The following is a 17,443-nucleotide window of genomic DNA, read 5'->3' as shown; positions in this document are numbered from 1 at the left end:
CAAGCTTTGTTGTTTTCTCACTTTTCTTTTGCCAACAAAAATGCTGTTTAGAATTGATATGGAATAGTGAACAGCTGCAGGCTCTGGCTGAGTGCTTTACTAGAAATACCAGTTTGGGAAAGAATTTCTACCCATTTCCCTCTCCCATGAGCCACTACAGTGGCTGGAGCTTATTCCTCTCACAGACCATGTCCAAATGCCTGTTGGGACAGCCGAGTGTCTGGGAAACAATGCCAGTGTGGTGTTTGTAGCTGTGGTGAAAGAAGAGAACACGTCTGATCTACTGAGCAGGGGAGTGAGGCTCTCCCCAAACATAGCAGAAAAACTCCTCACTTCAAATTCAGAGATGCAGGAGATCCTGCTGTCTCACAGGAGCGCACACAGCAAAGAGGACCTATCCCCACAGACACTCCATCTCGGAAGGGTTTGACCTTTCTAGAGCTACTCTGGAGGCGGAGGAAGACATAGATTCTGGATTAATTCGGCTCTGGATCACTTATCTCTGTAGGGAGATTAACAAGAATCACTAAAGATCTTTCTAGGCTACAAGGTGATTGAAGATTCCTTAATTTGTATCTCTTGTACAAGTAGCACGGTGTCTTTCACATTTGTTAAATTGTGAAAATAGGATTAGAACAATAGTGTTGTGCTTAGCCATCTACTAAATCTAACATACTACTGCAGCTTTGTGGCATATAAAATTATTCTGCCTTTCATGAACAAAGATTTATCTTCATGGAAGATATTCAAATGCAAGCTCTTTGGCTTATAATAGCTGTCCAAAGGAAGTTCTAAAGTTGTCTTGAATAGGAATGGCAGAATACGTGCATATAATCTTGAAAAATTATCTGGAAGGACAATAATTATGGAAGTTCCAGTGTGTTTACTAGACAGCCATTTGTACATTCAGAATATGTGAATGTGTTTACCCCAGGACGATCTATTCTGGATCAGGTAGTGTGCATTTGATAATTTGATTCTGTGTGGAGCTGCTGACCTTATACATTTAGTGGCTTCATCCAAATGCACCAGGTTCTGGAGCACACGTGGTGATGGGAAGGGAGAGGCCCCGTGACAACGTCCCAGCAGCACCACAGTGTGGAGGACAGTAGCCCCACGCAGGGAGGCCCTGGCTGCAGCACTGCAGATGCTCTGAGGAAGAGGTGCTGGCCACCTGGATTAACGAGATTCCCTTTGCCCGGGGCTGACAGCAGGTTCACAGCACCCTGGCCTCCTGTGCAGCAGGAACCCAGTGGCTGGGACTGAATGGAGTATCTTGCCGCTTGTCCAGAGCGTAATTCCAGTGGCAGGACTTTCAGGTTCCATGGCAAAGGGGGCGTCCTCACAGCAGGCAGCAGGGAGAAGGAATTCCGCAGAATGGGCAGGGCCCTGCGTCTCTCAGATTTCAAAAGAGGCGCCATTGCTTTTATCTGAGCAGGGGCGGCTGAGATGAATGCACAGATGCCATTTTAGAGAAGACAGTAGGCCAGGCACTGTGGCTCATACCTGTAATCCCAGCACGTTCTGAGGCCGAGGCGGGTGGATCACCTGTGGGCGGATCACCTGAGGTCAGGAGTTCGAGACCACCCTGACCAATATGGTGAAACCCCGTCTCTACTAAAAAAAAAAAAAAAAAAAAAAAAAAAAAAACAAAAATTAGCTGGGTGTGGTGGCAGGCACCTGTAATCCCAGCTACTCCGAAGGCTGAGGCAGGAGAATCGCTTAACTCGAGTGGTGGAGATTGCAGTGAGCCGAGATCGCACCATTGCACTCCAGCCTGGGCGACAGAGGGAGACTACATCTAAAGGGAAGGGGAAGGGGAAAGGGAAGAGAAAGGTGAAGGGAAAGGGAAATGAAGGATTCCAATAAGGCCTGGCCTCAGACTTCAACAAGTTCACAGTTTAGTGAGGATAATGAGCCATTATCAACTAACCTCACAACAATGGTTACAAACGTATGGATAAGTGCCTAAGGGCTGGAGGCCCTGAGGTCAGCCCCATCTTCCTGCAGAGAAACAGGTTCTTCATGAAAGAGGACCTTCTTTTATAGGGTGGCTGCAATTAACGAGCCTTAGTACTTCTAGGAAACACTTTTACTGCTGCAGAATGAAGCTTTGCATAGCTATCACCAGGAGATTCCTAGACCTTCCCCCACCCTCCTCTTGAGGTTGAGCAAGAAGCAGAAGAACCAAATGGCAACAGTGTTTGGTGGAGGCTGCAAGGTAGCATTATATTTTAATTCCTTTCCTATTACTTTTTTTTTTTTTTTTTTTTTAAGGCTGTATTAGTTTGCTAGGGTTGTTGTAACAAAGTACCACAAACTAGCTTAAACAGAAATCCACTCTCTGGCAGTTCTGGAGGGCAGAAGCCTGAGGTGAAGGTGGGGGGCAGGGTTGGTTCCTTCTGGAAGCCAAAGCCACAAGGGAGGATCTGTCCCAGGCCTCTCTGCCAACTGCTGGCGGTGGCTGCTCATCTTTGGTGTTCCCTGGTTTGTAGGAGCTTCACCTGGTCCCTACCTGCGTTGTCACGAGGCGTTCCTCCTGTATCTGTCTTCAAATGACTGTCCTACTATAAAGACATCTGTCACATTAGATTAGGGCCCCTAATCTAATTCAACTCATAACTTTGAACAAAATTCAACTCATAACAAGGACCTTCAAAGAAGTGACAAATTTATGAAGAGTTGCATGCTACTAATTATATCGTGTAAGTTTTACTCATTTTTAGTCACTTGCAACATCGTATAGACACCATGTAGGACCTTTTTACTGACCAGCCCGGGTCTTCTTTATCATTATCTCTTCTAGGGCCATAATCCAGAGAACAGGACAATATGCCATGATCTGCAGAACCTGCACCTGTGAAACCGTGGCCAAGGGTCCCTGATAATGGAGCTGTTTTGCTGCTTAACTTTGTCTAGAAAAACCCAGATTGCTAAGCTTTATGCAATTTATACAGCTGTTCTTCTTCACCTGTTTCATATGCTGTTTAATATTAGTTAAGATTGTGTAATGAGGCTGGCATTGAGATTAATCATGAAAATAGGTCTTCCTGCTGCTTCCAACCCAGGTGGCTCTCTTGAGCTCAGACCCATATATGCAATAGGAAAACTCTAACTGGAAGTCTCATAGCCAGTTTAAACTGAATGTGCGAAAGCTGCATGCATTGCCTCTCTGCTAACTCTCCCCTTCCAAGCCCTTGAGAATCCTATCTGTGCAGCTGCCAGGCCAGAAACTGCAGAACCAGTAATTCTTGACTCTTCCCTCTTACTGCTTTATCCCATCATTTTATTTATCCTGTTTGTCATTTTCTTTTGCCATTTTTTGAATCTGTAGCTTGATATCTTTCATCACTTTGGGAAAAGCGTCAGTGATTATCTCCCTGGATATTGCCTGCCCTGTTCTCTCTCCCTTCTTCTGGAATTTGGATGGACTTTGTCAGACGCTCTTCCTCCATCCTGCAGGTCTTCCTTCACTTTCTCTCCTGGTCCTTATCTCGTCTCTCTGTCCTACACCTGGGATGACTCCTTTTCAGTTCTCTTTCAGCTTCAGGTGTGTCTAATCTTGTTAAACATGACTTTGAATTATAAATTCCAATCATCGTATTTTTCATGTCTATAAGTTTTCATTTTAAATCTGCAAGATTTTCTTCTTAGTTTTCTGTCCCCTTTAGGTGTTTTCAAAATTTTACTTTCATCTTTAAACATGGTAAGTGTTATGGGTAGAATTACATCCCTGACAGAAAGATGTAAGTCCTAATCCCCAGCAACTCAGCATGTGGGCTTATTTGGAAGTAGCGTCACTGCAGGTTTAACTAGTTGAGAGGAGGTCCTCCTGGAGTGGGGTGGGCTCTTAATCCAATCTGACTGCATCTTTATAAAAAGACGGCCATGTAGACAGGGAGAATACCATGAGACAATGAGGCCAGCAATACCAGAAGCTAGGATGGGGCAGGGAAGGACCCCCTAAAGGTTTCAGAGGGAGCATGGCCCTAATGACGCCTCAAGTACAGACTTCTAGCCTCCAGAGCTGTGAGAATAAATTCCCATTGTTTTAGGCACCCGGTTTGTGGCACATTGTACAGCAGCCTTAGCAAACCAATACAGCAGGGATAGATGTTTTTGGCTGGTCTGTTTTTACTATTTCTTCCTTCTGCTGATTTTTGCTAATAGCACTATGTTTTCTTGTGTGTTTATTTTTGTCTGTGAGTTGCCCATTATTCTTGGGAAATTGTAAGAATGTTTTGAGACTCATGATGAAGGTGCATTCTCCCAGAAAGGATTTTCATATGCTTCTTCCACAAACCTAGGGGATTAAGATGATCAGCCTGGGACCACCTTAGAACAATTCACTGTGGTTTTTTCTGACCACCTTATGTGTACTGTAAAACCCAAAAGGGTGAGCTTGTAGTTAAATTCTCAGGGATGGGCTCCCCTCTTCTGGTTCTGTTTAACATCCAGGCATGTTTTCTCGTCTGCTCTGAAGAGTGGGTGAGCAGGTTTACTTCTGCTTCCCTGACACTGGGGTAGAGCCTTCCTGGAAGGAGGTATCTCATCAGATGCTCCCATTTCTTTGGGTCCTGGCCTTTGTCTTCTGTCTGAACCACTCAGGCCTTGAAGCAGGCTTAAGTTGGTCAGGTTTGGCAAATGACTTGATGGCAAAGCTCTTTAATAGTTCACATGATTCCTGCCTTCACATAAGTTTGAGCAGAATATGTGTTTATTATCTTGTCATTTTACAGATGCTTTAAAAATTATTGCCAAGTTATTTTATTTTAGCGTTTTTAAGTGTAAGAGTCAATCCCAGTACCAGACCAATCCCATTCCTGGACTCCCTGTATTCCATCCATCTAGAAGGCCTATTGATCACCCTTCTTTAACATCACGAACCTGATGTTAATATTCTAGCACAGGCCACTATAATATCTAACCTGAATTACTGTAGCAGCTTCTGCTCTGGTCTCTCTGCCTCTACTCACACCTCCTCCAACCCCTTCTGCACACAGCACTCCAGGGTCCTTTCCCAGTCACATCAGGCCACTCCCCTGCCCCAAATGCTTTACGTCCAGGGTACAACCCCAATTCCTAAGCAGACTCTTCAGCAGCTAGTTCCAGACCGCATCTCCGACTCACCCATCTCCTCACTCTTGGCTCAATTATTGTTAATTTATTTTAAGTTCCATGGTCTCGCCTTTTATTTATTATTTATTTATTTTTTAAGTGCACAGGCAATTTTCTTAGCCTGGAATATAATTTCCCTTAGTTTTGGTCTTTATTCAGGGAGGGAGAAAGGGCAGGGTATGTTCTTCTTAAATAAGTAACAATGTGGATCTAAATAAACCGTGAAACTATTCTTGCTGTTCACGTAGCCCTTACGTGGTTTGGGAGGCTTCCCGTGTGCGGGCTCCCTCCTGCACTACCCAGGGCCTTAGGCAGCAATGCTTGTGCATCGAGATGGGACATCTGTTCACCTCGTTATACTGTAAGCTTGGGGTGAACAGGATTGGGTCTCTAAATTGGCTCCTTGTGAAGACAGACAGCACAAACCTCTTTTTCTGCTGTTGTAATAGTAGTAACCTTATCACCTGAGGATACAGAGACAGGTCCTAGGTCTATGTATGCTACATGAATGCCTAAAAATATTTTTTCACTGTGTGTGTGCACGTCGATCTTTAACATCTGTATATGGTGTGATGTGCTTTCGCATTAAAATTAAAATGAAAGCATTGTAGGTTGTATTTTAGTTGCAGTTGATGTAGGTCCTAAATTACCTATCATTTCCATTAACAATTGTAATAACAATCATGGATAGATTTGCCTGTCGCTTGATAGGAGATCAGCAGAGGGAGCTAGTGAGTATTACAAGTGGATTTGATACTTCCATTCTTAAATAGGTACCATTTTTAAATTTTTATTGTAGTCAAGCAAGATTTTTGATCTATAAATAAAAAAGGTGATTTAAATGCGCATCAGGATTTGGGAGGAAAGCACATATTATTTTTTCCGTAAATATTTTACTAGAATAGTTTCAGGCTTTCAAAAAACGTTATTCATTTTTTTTTTTTTTTTTTTTTCTTGAGGGAAACCGATGTCAAGAACTTGGTACCTTTAATACTGGGTCCTCTCTTCAGTCTTTGTACAATTTACTTTTCTCTTTTGTATCAGTCGGTCTTTGACTTTTAGACCCCTTACTTGAAATGGAACATTTTGGGGAAGTATGCTTTATTATTAATGGGGTACCAAACAAAATGCTTGAAATAGCATTTTTAAGAGAAAAAGTGGAGGGATACATTCTGGTTTATTAGGAAAGACTTGAACCATCATCAGACAACTAAGATTCATGAGGGGACAAGAGTGACAAGGAATATTTTTATATACTTCAAGCAAACATCCCTTCCTTTTATGTGTAACTATTTATTATAATTCTAATATAATTCTTCAAAAACTACTTTTTCTACTTGTAACTCTATAATCAAGCCTAATTTCCCACAGGAAGATTTTTTCATATGAAGTCCACCAGATGGACGGGGATACCAAAAGGAGGTCATGGGCTTTTTTTTTACTTCTTTGACATAAGCAATTTTATCTTAACCTATAACCAAGAGAGATAATATATCTTAATGTAAATAGCACATATGACATTTTTATCTCTTTTTTTAAAAAGGTTTCTCAATAATTAAGATAAAAATTTTATAAATTTAGATTAAACAAGAATTAATCTAGCTGGCATTAAGCCACTTTCAAATGAAAATTCACTCTAAGAAATTTAGATCTTTATTAGGATGGTTATGACAAAGAGACTGGACATATTTTTTTAGAAGCAATGGACTTTTGAGATCTCTACAACATTTATGAAATGGATTTGGGAACATTTAATGTGAATTATAACCAATAAGCCCACCTCAAAGCCACTAATGAAATCTGGTGTTTGTCAAAGGAAAGACTTTATTTGACTTAACACAGGTCATGTTAGTAAACACTGACATCAATCCATTGAAAAAAATGTTAGCATTTCTTTCTACAGGGAGAAAACAGGACACAGAATTACTGGCAAAAATATTATCAGGCAAACGTACTCATCTATTGTTTTAGAATTGTATCCACTCCCTTTTAATGTTGTGACTTGTATCTTGACCTTCTGGCATTTTTTTGATGGGAAGATAAAATATTCCATAATAATACTAGAGAATGAAAATATTTAAAAATCAAACAGCATAACAGTTATATAAACTATTTTTAAAAACTCAAGGAATTTTTTTTTTCTTAAAAAAATGGTTACTTGGATATTTCCCAAGCTACTAGTAAATAAAAAGCTCTCCCCTTCAAAGCCCTTAAAGTTCCATATGATATACAGTGCAGCTTTAAAATATGAAATTCTTTAGCAGATGTTATGCTGGTTTGCGGTAGTACAAACTGTGAAAGATTTGGGAATCTCTTAAGTTTCTTAAAAAAAAAACAAACCAACAATCCATCTGCTCTAAATGTCATTCACACACAATTTCACAATGAACACAGATAAGTTAGAATGAATGAGTACTTGGAACTTTTTTAAGCCACCTAAATAAGAATGCCAAGCACCTGAGAAGTCACATGAACAATGAAGATTTTCTCCTATTAACTCTGATCCTTCCCACTAACAGGTTTTCTGTGGTTCTGTGTCAAACAGAAGTTACACAGCTGCAAGGAGAAAGATAATTGTCCAAGATAAGGCCTTGGCTGTGGAGGCCCGGGTCCTTTAACTCCTGCGCTTACTCTATCTACCCGCAAATGAAAACACAACTATAATGCGGGGGAAATGGCTGTTTCCCAGGAAAGGAAATGGCCTGAAAACACATCTGGCAAAGAGCTTTCTGTCCGTTTTGGCAGTCAGATACTTATTTTTAACAAAATATACATTTGCTCACCTTGTACAAAGGTGAATTCTACGGAGTCAATGCCCAATTCTAAGCGGATGACACTTAACTTGTACTCTAAATATATTGGGCCAGCTATTTTATGTCAAATGCTATATTTATATTTAATTGCAACTAGAACAGGAAATTGTGCTCAACTTCATCTCAGAACTGTTTCTATTCTAAAACATACATCATATTCTTCCAGCGATCCACATTGGATGAAATTAAACCAGACAAAGCAGAAAAGTTATTTAAGCCCAAACAATGAAAGGGTATATAGAATGCACATATAAAGCTTAACTGATCCTTTTAGACAATATGTTGGATTTCCAAGGATTCTTTCCTAAGCTAGCAAGTAACAATTTGAATTCAGATCTGCATTAATGATGTGGTTTCTGCACTTGTAATAGGATGGTCCCGGCTCAGATGCCCGAGGTCCACATGGGATGTCCGGTGAGCTTCCATACAAGACCCAGTGGCTCCAGCTCAAGAGGACTGAAGGCCACTAAGAGTCTTTGGCAGTGAAATGGATTCTGTGACTCGGGATGTGTGTTTGTGCTGCACAGAGGTGATGGCCAGTACTAAATTGTGATTCTTGATCATCTCTAAAGGAGGCTGTATTTGCCATGTTAAAGAGGGGCAAAATTATTGCTTTCAATTCTCCTTAAATTCACAACCATTAACGTAAAAGACAGACACACACAGGCACTTGGCTGAGGAAATTCTTGTCTCTCTCTTCACTGAGCCTTGATTTCCTTATCTGTTATAGGGACAAAAGCTACCTTACATGTTCATACGTGTGTGTTTATATTTTTCTTCCTTTTCTTCTGTCTTTACAGTAACTTGAAGGGGCTTTCCTTTGGTACTTTTTTGAAATCCCATGGCTGGAATTATCCTTCCTAGTATTCCAAAGTCAGGATTTAATACTAGTTTAACATGATGAGCAGCTCTGGGGAATGGAAACGGTTGATGCAGCAACACTTTTGCAAAACGGCTCTAGACTGCATTTGTGGGTCTTCAAATCTGGTTCAACATATATCAAAATGGAGTCGAAACAGCTCTTCCAGGAGGCATATAAAGGAATCACTATATAGGGAGCCTGCCTTCAGGAAGCAGAATTTTTTTTTTGGCAGGGGGGCAGGTGTTGTGCCAGTTGTGGCTATTTCTCTAGTTCTTATTAATTATTGCATACAATTTGTGGGGGGAAGTAATAAAAACAACTTTAACCACATTTTTATGTGCAGCAAACCTTCTAATGGTTTTCTCTGTATACTGAACATTAAATTGTATATATAAACATGTTGACTGATTTAGATGGCCAAGATGTCTCAAAAGTCCCTCCCAGCTTAGTGTGCCAGGCGCCCAAGAGTCCCGAGTGTGCCCCTCTGTCTGCAAATGGCTAAAATCAAAACATAGTGTCCCAGCTTCATTTTTTTAGACTATTTCAGCCCTGGAAGTTCCTCATACATCAACAAGGCACTTTCCAAAAATTAAGTCCAGGCTGCCCAAATAAGCCTGCAGCAGTCACCGCCTCCGAGGCCTGCAGGCAGTGGCAGTGGGAGGAAAGCAGACTGTAGCAGGGCAGGCTGTGCTGAGGACGGCAGGCGGGAGACAGTCTCAGGAGGGGTTGCCCAGGCCTGATGGAAAACGATGTCAGCACAAACTGCCCTATAAATGCAGGGCAGCAATATGCCTTTAAGTATGTCTGAGCCCCTTCCATGTGTTTTTCAGCTCGGCAGGGCTTTTTCAAATTGCATGCTGGCAATGCATTGCTGGGTTTGATCTGGATAAATGCTGAGTATTAAACTGGCCTGCTGGACAACAGCAGGGGTCATGGGGGCCCACAAGCAAATTCTGTTTGGCAACCCATAGCTGGGGGGCTGCCCCACTTTGTGCTGACTTAGCATCCTTTTTTGGTTTCCGGTTGCTTATGAGAGCTGCATGGATTGCTCTGGGGGAACCTGGGATGGTTTGACTGTCATGAGTCCTTTTCCACATTCAGCTAGTGATGGGTCCACATTCCACATTCAGCTAGCGATGGGTCCACGCACCACCCACTTCCACGGTCCTCAGGAGGCCCTTTGGCTTTTCTTGTTTGTGCCTTAGGGCCTCCAACTGGGCAAACTGAGCCAAAAGGGCTGGCCACGAGGTTCTTTGTAACATTGGCCTCTTTCTGGGAGTAGGTAGCTGTGGTTTTTCTGGTGTCGTCAACCAGGGTAATAAGAACTTGAGACAGTTCCACAGAGAACACATGGGAACCTCTGAAATGTCAGCTGCTGACACACAATATGGGGGAGAAAACAAACAGTATTAAGGAAATAAATCGCACTATGCACAGCTATTCAGCAGAACTTTTACAGAAAAAAATTGGGTGGGTAGGCAGGTGGCTTTTGGGAACCTGTAATAATGTTCCTCATCTGACAGTCTCACCTGCCTCTTGTGGTCCCGTCAGTACAGCAGGGAGGAACACCCAAGATTTTCTCTGGAGTTCTGAGACCCCCCTAGTCAAGCCTCATTTAGGGTAAAGGGGTCCCAGATGGGTGGCCTCAGACCCCCAGGCTGCATGGTGGTGTTACTGGACACCCACAGCTCCAGGCTCTACACCTAATGCCTTCAAGGGCCTCCCATTGGCTCCCCCAGGCTTCCTGGTCAGTGGCCTGGCAGACCATGTTTCCACTTCCCTAGGGGCCGCAGCTGAGCACCCATCCATGCATCCTTGCATCCCAGGCCACTTCCTGGCCCCTCTCTCCACCTGGCATCCTTAATTCACTTCAGTGTGGCACTTTCTCTAGGCACCTATTCTATCCCTTTAGTAAGCCCCTGTAAGCAGCCACACAGAAGGCTGAGCCGAGGCAGCAGTCTTTCCCTGTTGACACGGTGGTCACTGCACTGCGTACACTATCCATGGCCTTGCCGATCACACAGAGTCACCGCACCATATGCACTGTCGATGGCCTTGCCGATCACACATGGTCATCACACCATATGCACTGGCAATGGCCACGCCAACCATAGATGGTCACCGCACTGTGTGCACTATCCACGGCCTTGCTGATCACACATAGTCAAAGCACTGCATGGACTATCCACGGCCTTGCTGATCACACATGGTCACCACGCTGTGTGCACTGTCGACAGCCATGCCGACCACAAGTGGTCACCACACTGCATGCACTATCCACGGCCTTGCTGATCACACATAGTCAAAGCACTGCATGGACTATCCACGGCCTTGCTGATCACACATGGTCACTGCACTGTGTGCCCTGTTGACGGCCATGCCGACTGCATGTGGTCACTGTACTGTGTGTACTCTCCATGGCCTTGCTGACCACACACGGTCGCTGCACGGCGTACAGTGTCGATGGCCTTGCTCACCACACACGGTTATTGCACTGTGTGGACTGTGCACGGCCTTGCTGACCACACATGGTGGTTGCTGCACTGTGTGTACTGCTGACAGCCTTGCCAACCACACACGCTCACCACACCGCGTGCACTGTGGACGGCCTTGCCCAGCACCTCCTACCCCCACAGACCACCTAGGCTCTCAGAGGCCAGCAAGCTACAGTCCAGGCCTGGTTCTAACAGCCTATGAGCTAAGAATGGTTTTTAAACTTTTAAATGATTGGAGAAAATACAGAGAATATTTCATGATGTGAAAATTACCAGAAATTCAAATTTCAGTATCACGAATAAAGCTTTACTGGAGCCCAGCATGATCACTCAGTTATGCTGTCCCATAGCTCCTTTGCACCACATCAGCTTTGAGTGGTGGCGATGGTGGCCGTATAGCCTGCAGAGCCGAAAATAATTACCATCTGACACTTGACAGAGTTTGCCAACACCGGGTCTGCTAGAGCTTCCCCTGACTCTCTGGTTCCGATAATTTCCATTTAGGAATCTACAAAGAGCTATTCCTTCCATGTTCGGAACTTGAGGGGATTTGAAAAGGATGGAGTCCATGCCAGCTCCACATGGCATATTGTCCGCCCAGAAGCATCATTGTCTTCCTGTGTGCTCTGACTGCTCTCTCTTATCACATCCAATTTGTTTATGGGTCTCTCCCTCTCCATACACTATTAGCTTCTTTAGGTCAGACATCCAGTTGCTCTGATCTCTATCCCCAGTGCATAGCATGGTGTCTGACACAAGGCTGGTGGACAAAAAGTACTGTGGTGTGCCCACTTTCTATTTGTTCCTTTTAAACTACTCTATTTGCCTGGAAGACAACTGAGTGACTTTTAAAACCACATATGCAGGCCAGGTACAGTGGCTCACACCTGTGATCCCAGCACTTTGGAAGGCCAAGGCAAGAGGATCACTGGATGCCAGGAGTTCAAGACCAGCCTGGGCAACAATAGTGAGTCCCTGTCTCTACAAAAAATAATCTTAAAAAAAGGTAAAACCACATATGCGATATTAATACCTTATAATATGCTTTTTCAAACAGGAAATAAAAAAATTGCACCCTATGCCACTGCCACTGCTTCGCATTCAGAGAATAGCAGAGTTACACTATTTGACGGTGGAAGAACTGATTCCCATTTAATGGAGCATGCCTGTAAAGAAAAGGAACGAATATTTCTAAACATACAATTATATCTTAATCCTAAAAACCCTACAGAGAAAAAATGATCTCCATCTTATGACTAGGGAGACTGAGGCTTCGAGAATTGAAGCATTTGCTGGAGGTCACACAGAAGCAGGGTTCTAACACAGGTCTCATCTTTGAGATCTATATGCTTTCTTTGACGGTGCACTGTCCGGATGGGTATAGCATCTTTAATTGGTTCCCTTGGTGGAAACCATGTCCAGAACCTTGGTGGAATCATACTGCCTCTTCTACTAATGGGATCCTTCCAGAGCATGTCTCCCAGCTTTTCTGTGTGACAGAACCCTTTGGTTGTCTGGTGAAGCTTATAAACACCTTCTCAAAAGAAGACACATGCTACTTTGTTCAAATGTTCAGTAGCAAGATCTAGGGGTGGTTTTAATAAAAATGTAGTTCTGAGTATTGTGGCAGCAAATAAAAATAGCTGATTTCTGAGGATGAGAAAGTCACAGATATTCACACTGTTGTTCGTTAACTATTCATAGATAAGGGAAAGGCTATCTTTCGGTTAGAGCTTAGTAAAAAATAAAGATCTTTTATGGGTAGATGTGGTCTTTTAAGTCAGTGTAACAGATATTCAGCACTCACTGGGAATAATAAGCCTTGTACCTTGAGAGATAAACAAACCGCAGCAAAGGCAGGGGGCTTTTTCCCTATGAACACTTGGGCTGGTGAGTTAACATATTATTAATCTCTGAGGTATTAAGTTTTAGTTGTTAAAGGAAGTGACTCGTAGACCTTACAGAGCCATAGGATTGAAGTTGAAAAATCTTGTGAGTGCACCCCTTGAACTGCACAGATGAGGACATTAGAGCTTAATTAAAACAGGGAAGTGGCTTGCCCGAGTCTAATACCAAGGGGGACTAACGTAGTTGATAATGTGTTACAAAATGCTGAGATGTCAACAAATTCTGATACAAGAAAGAAGTTTGTGGGCCAGGCACGGTGGCTCACACCTGTAATCTCAGCACTTTGGGAGGCCAACGGCGAGGCGATCACAAGGTCAGGAGTTTGAGACCAGCCTAACATGGTGAAACCCCGTCTCTACTAAAAATATAAAAATTAGCTGGGTGTGGTGGTGTGCGCCTGTAATCCCAGCTGCTCAGGAGCCTGAGGCAAGAGAATCGCTTGAACCCGGAAGGCGGAAGTTGCAATGAGCCGAGATTGCCCCACTGCACTCTAGCCTGGGTGACAGAGCGAGACTCCGTCTCAAAAAAAAAAAAAAAAAAAAGTTTGTGTCCCTCTTTCTACACAGACACTTAAATTCTAATTTTTCTATTGTACTGTAATGAACTTAATCAGTACAGTGTATTTTTAGTGTGAATATCCAAGTGGATTTTTTTTAAAGAATAAAGGTCAGAGCTCAGAAACTGATGTTTCTGACGTGACTTAATAACAGAAGATCTTTCTATCCAACTGTTCTGAAATGAAAATCTTTTGTAACTTGGCTAGTGGTTCAAGAATCAACTAATATCAATGAATCTATTTTTCCCTCTGAAAAGACACACATTTACAAGAGCCAAACTTCTTCCTCTTTATTTGTAATAACAAAAATAAACCGAAGTCCTGACCTATTTGTAGTATTTTTATTCCTAAAGGAAAAAACAGGAACTTTCATTGTACTTCAACATTAAAGTTATTACCTCAGATATTTTGCCAGCTTAGCACGGCAAAATCAGTTTCAGACAAAAGAGATCAACTGCTCTCTCTAGGAAATACTTAATTGGGGTGGTGCCTAGGAAATGCCCAGGGGTCCTGTGACAGATCGGTTTTTCCCAGAGGGTTTCTGCAGCATGGGTCCCAGTTGGACGGCAGGCATTCTGCTCTGATTTTTCCTGTTGCCTGGCTAGTGACCCCCTACAGGAAGATAACGGCTAAGCCAGGAGGGCGGAGCAGCCCACTACACATGTCTGGCTGCTCTTATCAACTTATCATATAAGGAAAGGAAAGTGATTGATTCGGATACTGACACTGTAGGATCTGGGGAGAGAGGAACAAAGGACCGTGAAAGCTGCTCTGTAAAAGCTGACACAGCCCTCCCAAGTGAGCAGGACTGTTCTTCCCACTGCAATCTGACAGTTTACTGCATGCCTGGAGAGAACACAGCACTAAAAACCAGGTTTGCTACTGGAAAAAGAGGAAAGAGAAGACTTTCATTGACGGACCCAGCCATGGCAGCATAGTAGCCCTGCGTTTTAGACGGCAGCAGCTCGGGACTCTGGACGTGTGTGTGCCTTCAAGTTTGCTAAGCTGCTGGTTTATTACTGAAGAAAGAATGTGGCAGATTGTTTTCTTTACTCTGAGCTGTGATCTTGTCTTGGCTGCAGCCTATAACAACTTTCGGAAGAGCATGGACAGCATAGGAAAGAAGCAATATCAGGTCCAGCATGGGTCCTGCAGCTACACTTTCCTCCTGCCAGAGATGGACAACTGCCGCTCTTCCTCCAGCCCCTACGTGTCCAATGCTGTGCAGAGGGACGCGCCGCTCGAATACGATGACTCGGTGCAGAGGCTGCAAGTGCTGGAGAACATCATGGAAAACAACACTCAGTGGCTAATGAAGGTAGGAAAAAAATCCATCTGTCTTGGTGAACAATCCATGCTATTAAGATCAGCTTGGCAGCAGCTCAGGTTTTAACAACCAAAAAAAAAAAAAAAGAAGGAGGATAAAGAGGATTAGAGCTGGAAAGCGGGTTGCTGGTACCCTCAAATGAAAGATAATTTCTTTTATTCTATTCCAGGGTGTGTGGGTAGTCCCCGGGGTGAAAATAATTATTTGGAAAGAGTGCCAGAGTCAATACAGAAAATCTCTAAAGTTAGAAATCTTTATTAACAAGGTAGAGGAAATACACTTCCCTGCACAACTTGTGTGCCGTTCTGTTTGTTTACATCGTTTAAGCTCAGTAACACCCATCACCAGGGAGCCTCTCAGCTGGTTGCAGGCAAGTGAGGGAAGGCTGTGAGCCGCAGCAGCCCGTGAGCCAGCGAGACCATGACAACCATGCTGATGACCGAGGCATAACGGATGGAGTAAAGTGCTTTACCAATTTCCTGAATTTATTTACTAAAATAGGTTGTGACTCTTGGTAAACGAGAGGAAATTAAATAAAGCAGACCTTATGTTTCTCAGAATCTCAGGGCCCTACCGCTAAGGGCTTGCCGTCTGTAAACAGGGGCACAGTTCCCAAGCGTCCCAAAGGTATTCAGCACTGCAGCCCCCGTCAGTTCCAGCAACCGGTGCGGAATGCGTCCCCACGTGGGACGGTTATGTTCAAGTCATGCCACGACAGGACGGTCTGACAGTTTGTTCTTGGGGTGATTCCACTGTTTCACGGATGATCCCACTGTTTCCCAGACTTTTTATGGAGACGTAACCAAAATAGGATATTGAAAGCTCTGTTTTTCTTTCACAAATAATTTTTTTTCACATGTAAACATGGGAGCTATTTATACAAAACCCAAAATGACCCTGGAATTTTCTTTATATGGACTATATATATTCTAAAGGAAGTTTAAACAAAATGCATAAATTATTCGTTAAGTAGCATGGTGATGCCATTACATCACAATGCTTACATGGCAGGGAATGTGATTATCTAAAGCTGTATAAAATCTTTTAAAAGTTGGTGAGCCTCATTTGACACATGACCCTAGAAAAGCACAATTATTTTCTCACTCTTTCATTTCACCATAAACCTTTCATTAGGACACCTTATCTGAATCTCAGAACAGATCTTGGAGCCTAATCTGTGCTCCTCATTACCTCCCCTACCTTCAGAGAGGAAACGACTAAGTTATTATTTGAGTCATGAGCTTAAATGAATGAATGTGAATGAATGTTCCCAGCACCACTGGTTACCATGTCAAGAGGAGTCATTTAAAACCACAAAAACTTAACCAAAATGACCTATCAAATGTAGATTTCATGTAATCTAAAACTCACTAGCAATGTCTTTTTAAGCTTCTGGCTAAGCGCTCCAGTAAGTTTCCCTCCTTTCCCAGGTCACTGTGGTGTGCTTTTAAACATCTTCTAAAATTCATAGCTCTGTGAATAATTATGCTAAGCTTAAAAAGTATGCAGCAACACAGGCTGAAATATGTGGAAGGCAAACTATATCCTAAATATCTGCTCGACTTGAACTTCCTATTTCTTTGTAAATCGTCATGCTGATGTTTAATGGCTTTCCCACATCTACTGTAGTTACAGAGTCACAGTGAGGCACGACAGAGGCATTGCAGTAAATATCCTAATCTGCCCGACGGGCAAGTCATCTCCTAGAAGAAATAGCCAGGAAACATAAAAGAATGCTATGCCAAATGCACGGCTGCTAAATTGTATTTGCTTAATTAAGCCTACATTAGGTATACCTGAAACTCCATAGGCAAAGCTCATATTTCTTTCTTAGGTAAACTACCCCTTCTCTTGGGTCTTTGAGATAGCATTTAAAGACAGAAAAAGACAAGGAATTCTATGTTAGGCGACCAAAATTTCTTCCTTTCCAGGTTCACTTAGTCAATATTTGAACAGCAGTAGCAAAATGGTAGTTCAAAAGTCCGTCTTCAGCTGTCTAGCTAAATACCATTTCACCAAGAATGACTTAATGTTTATCTTTTCACGGGCTCCACACCTGTTCTCCCAGCCTATCTCAGCGATGTGCACCTGAGAAAGGCAATTTGCACTCTCGCTCGGTTTACGGCTTCTGGCTTGGGAATGAAAACAAAAAAGCAAAGATGAAACCCACTTAAAGTGATTAAATGTAACCTCACTGTTTGTTTTTCTCCTGTGTTTTGTCACCTGTGATAATAAACACCGATTTTCTCATGAGGAAGAAAATAATATAAAATGGAATGATAGATAAGCCACACAGTTAAAGGGTTATCATTACAACCTAACACCCACTGATTTAATTAGCACAGAAAGCAGCAGCACAATTCT

General features: G+C 42.9%; 2 protein-coding genes across 7 annotated transcripts in view; one reads left to right on the top strand and one right to left on the bottom strand.

The window, feature by feature from the left end:
• The window catches only part of MCPH1 (microcephalin 1), a 240,728-nt gene that overhangs the window by 68,743 nt on the left and 154,542 nt on the right, over positions 1-17,443 (bottom strand). The window lies entirely within an intron of this gene.
• The window catches only part of ANGPT2 (angiopoietin 2), a 61,879-nt gene continuing 58,898 nt past the window's right edge, over positions 14,463-17,443 (top strand). For both annotated transcript variants that reach the window (XM_054499961.2, XM_054499960.2), the window contains exon 1: positions 14,463-15,070. In XM_054499961.2, the coding sequence (XP_054355936.1) occupies positions 14,783-15,070 (288 nt within the window). In that variant the 5' untranslated portion in view covers positions 14,463-14,782. The remainder of the gene's footprint in view (positions 15,071-17,443) is intronic.

Source organism: Pongo pygmaeus, chromosome 7 (genome assembly GCF_028885625.2).
Source record: "Pongo pygmaeus isolate AG05252 chromosome 7, NHGRI_mPonPyg2-v2.0_pri, whole genome shotgun sequence".
NCBI classification, from domain to species: domain Eukaryota; kingdom Metazoa; phylum Chordata; class Mammalia; order Primates; family Hominidae; genus Pongo; species Pongo pygmaeus.
Note: the sequence above shows the minus strand (reverse complement) of the source record. Positions and strands in the feature narration are given on the sequence as shown.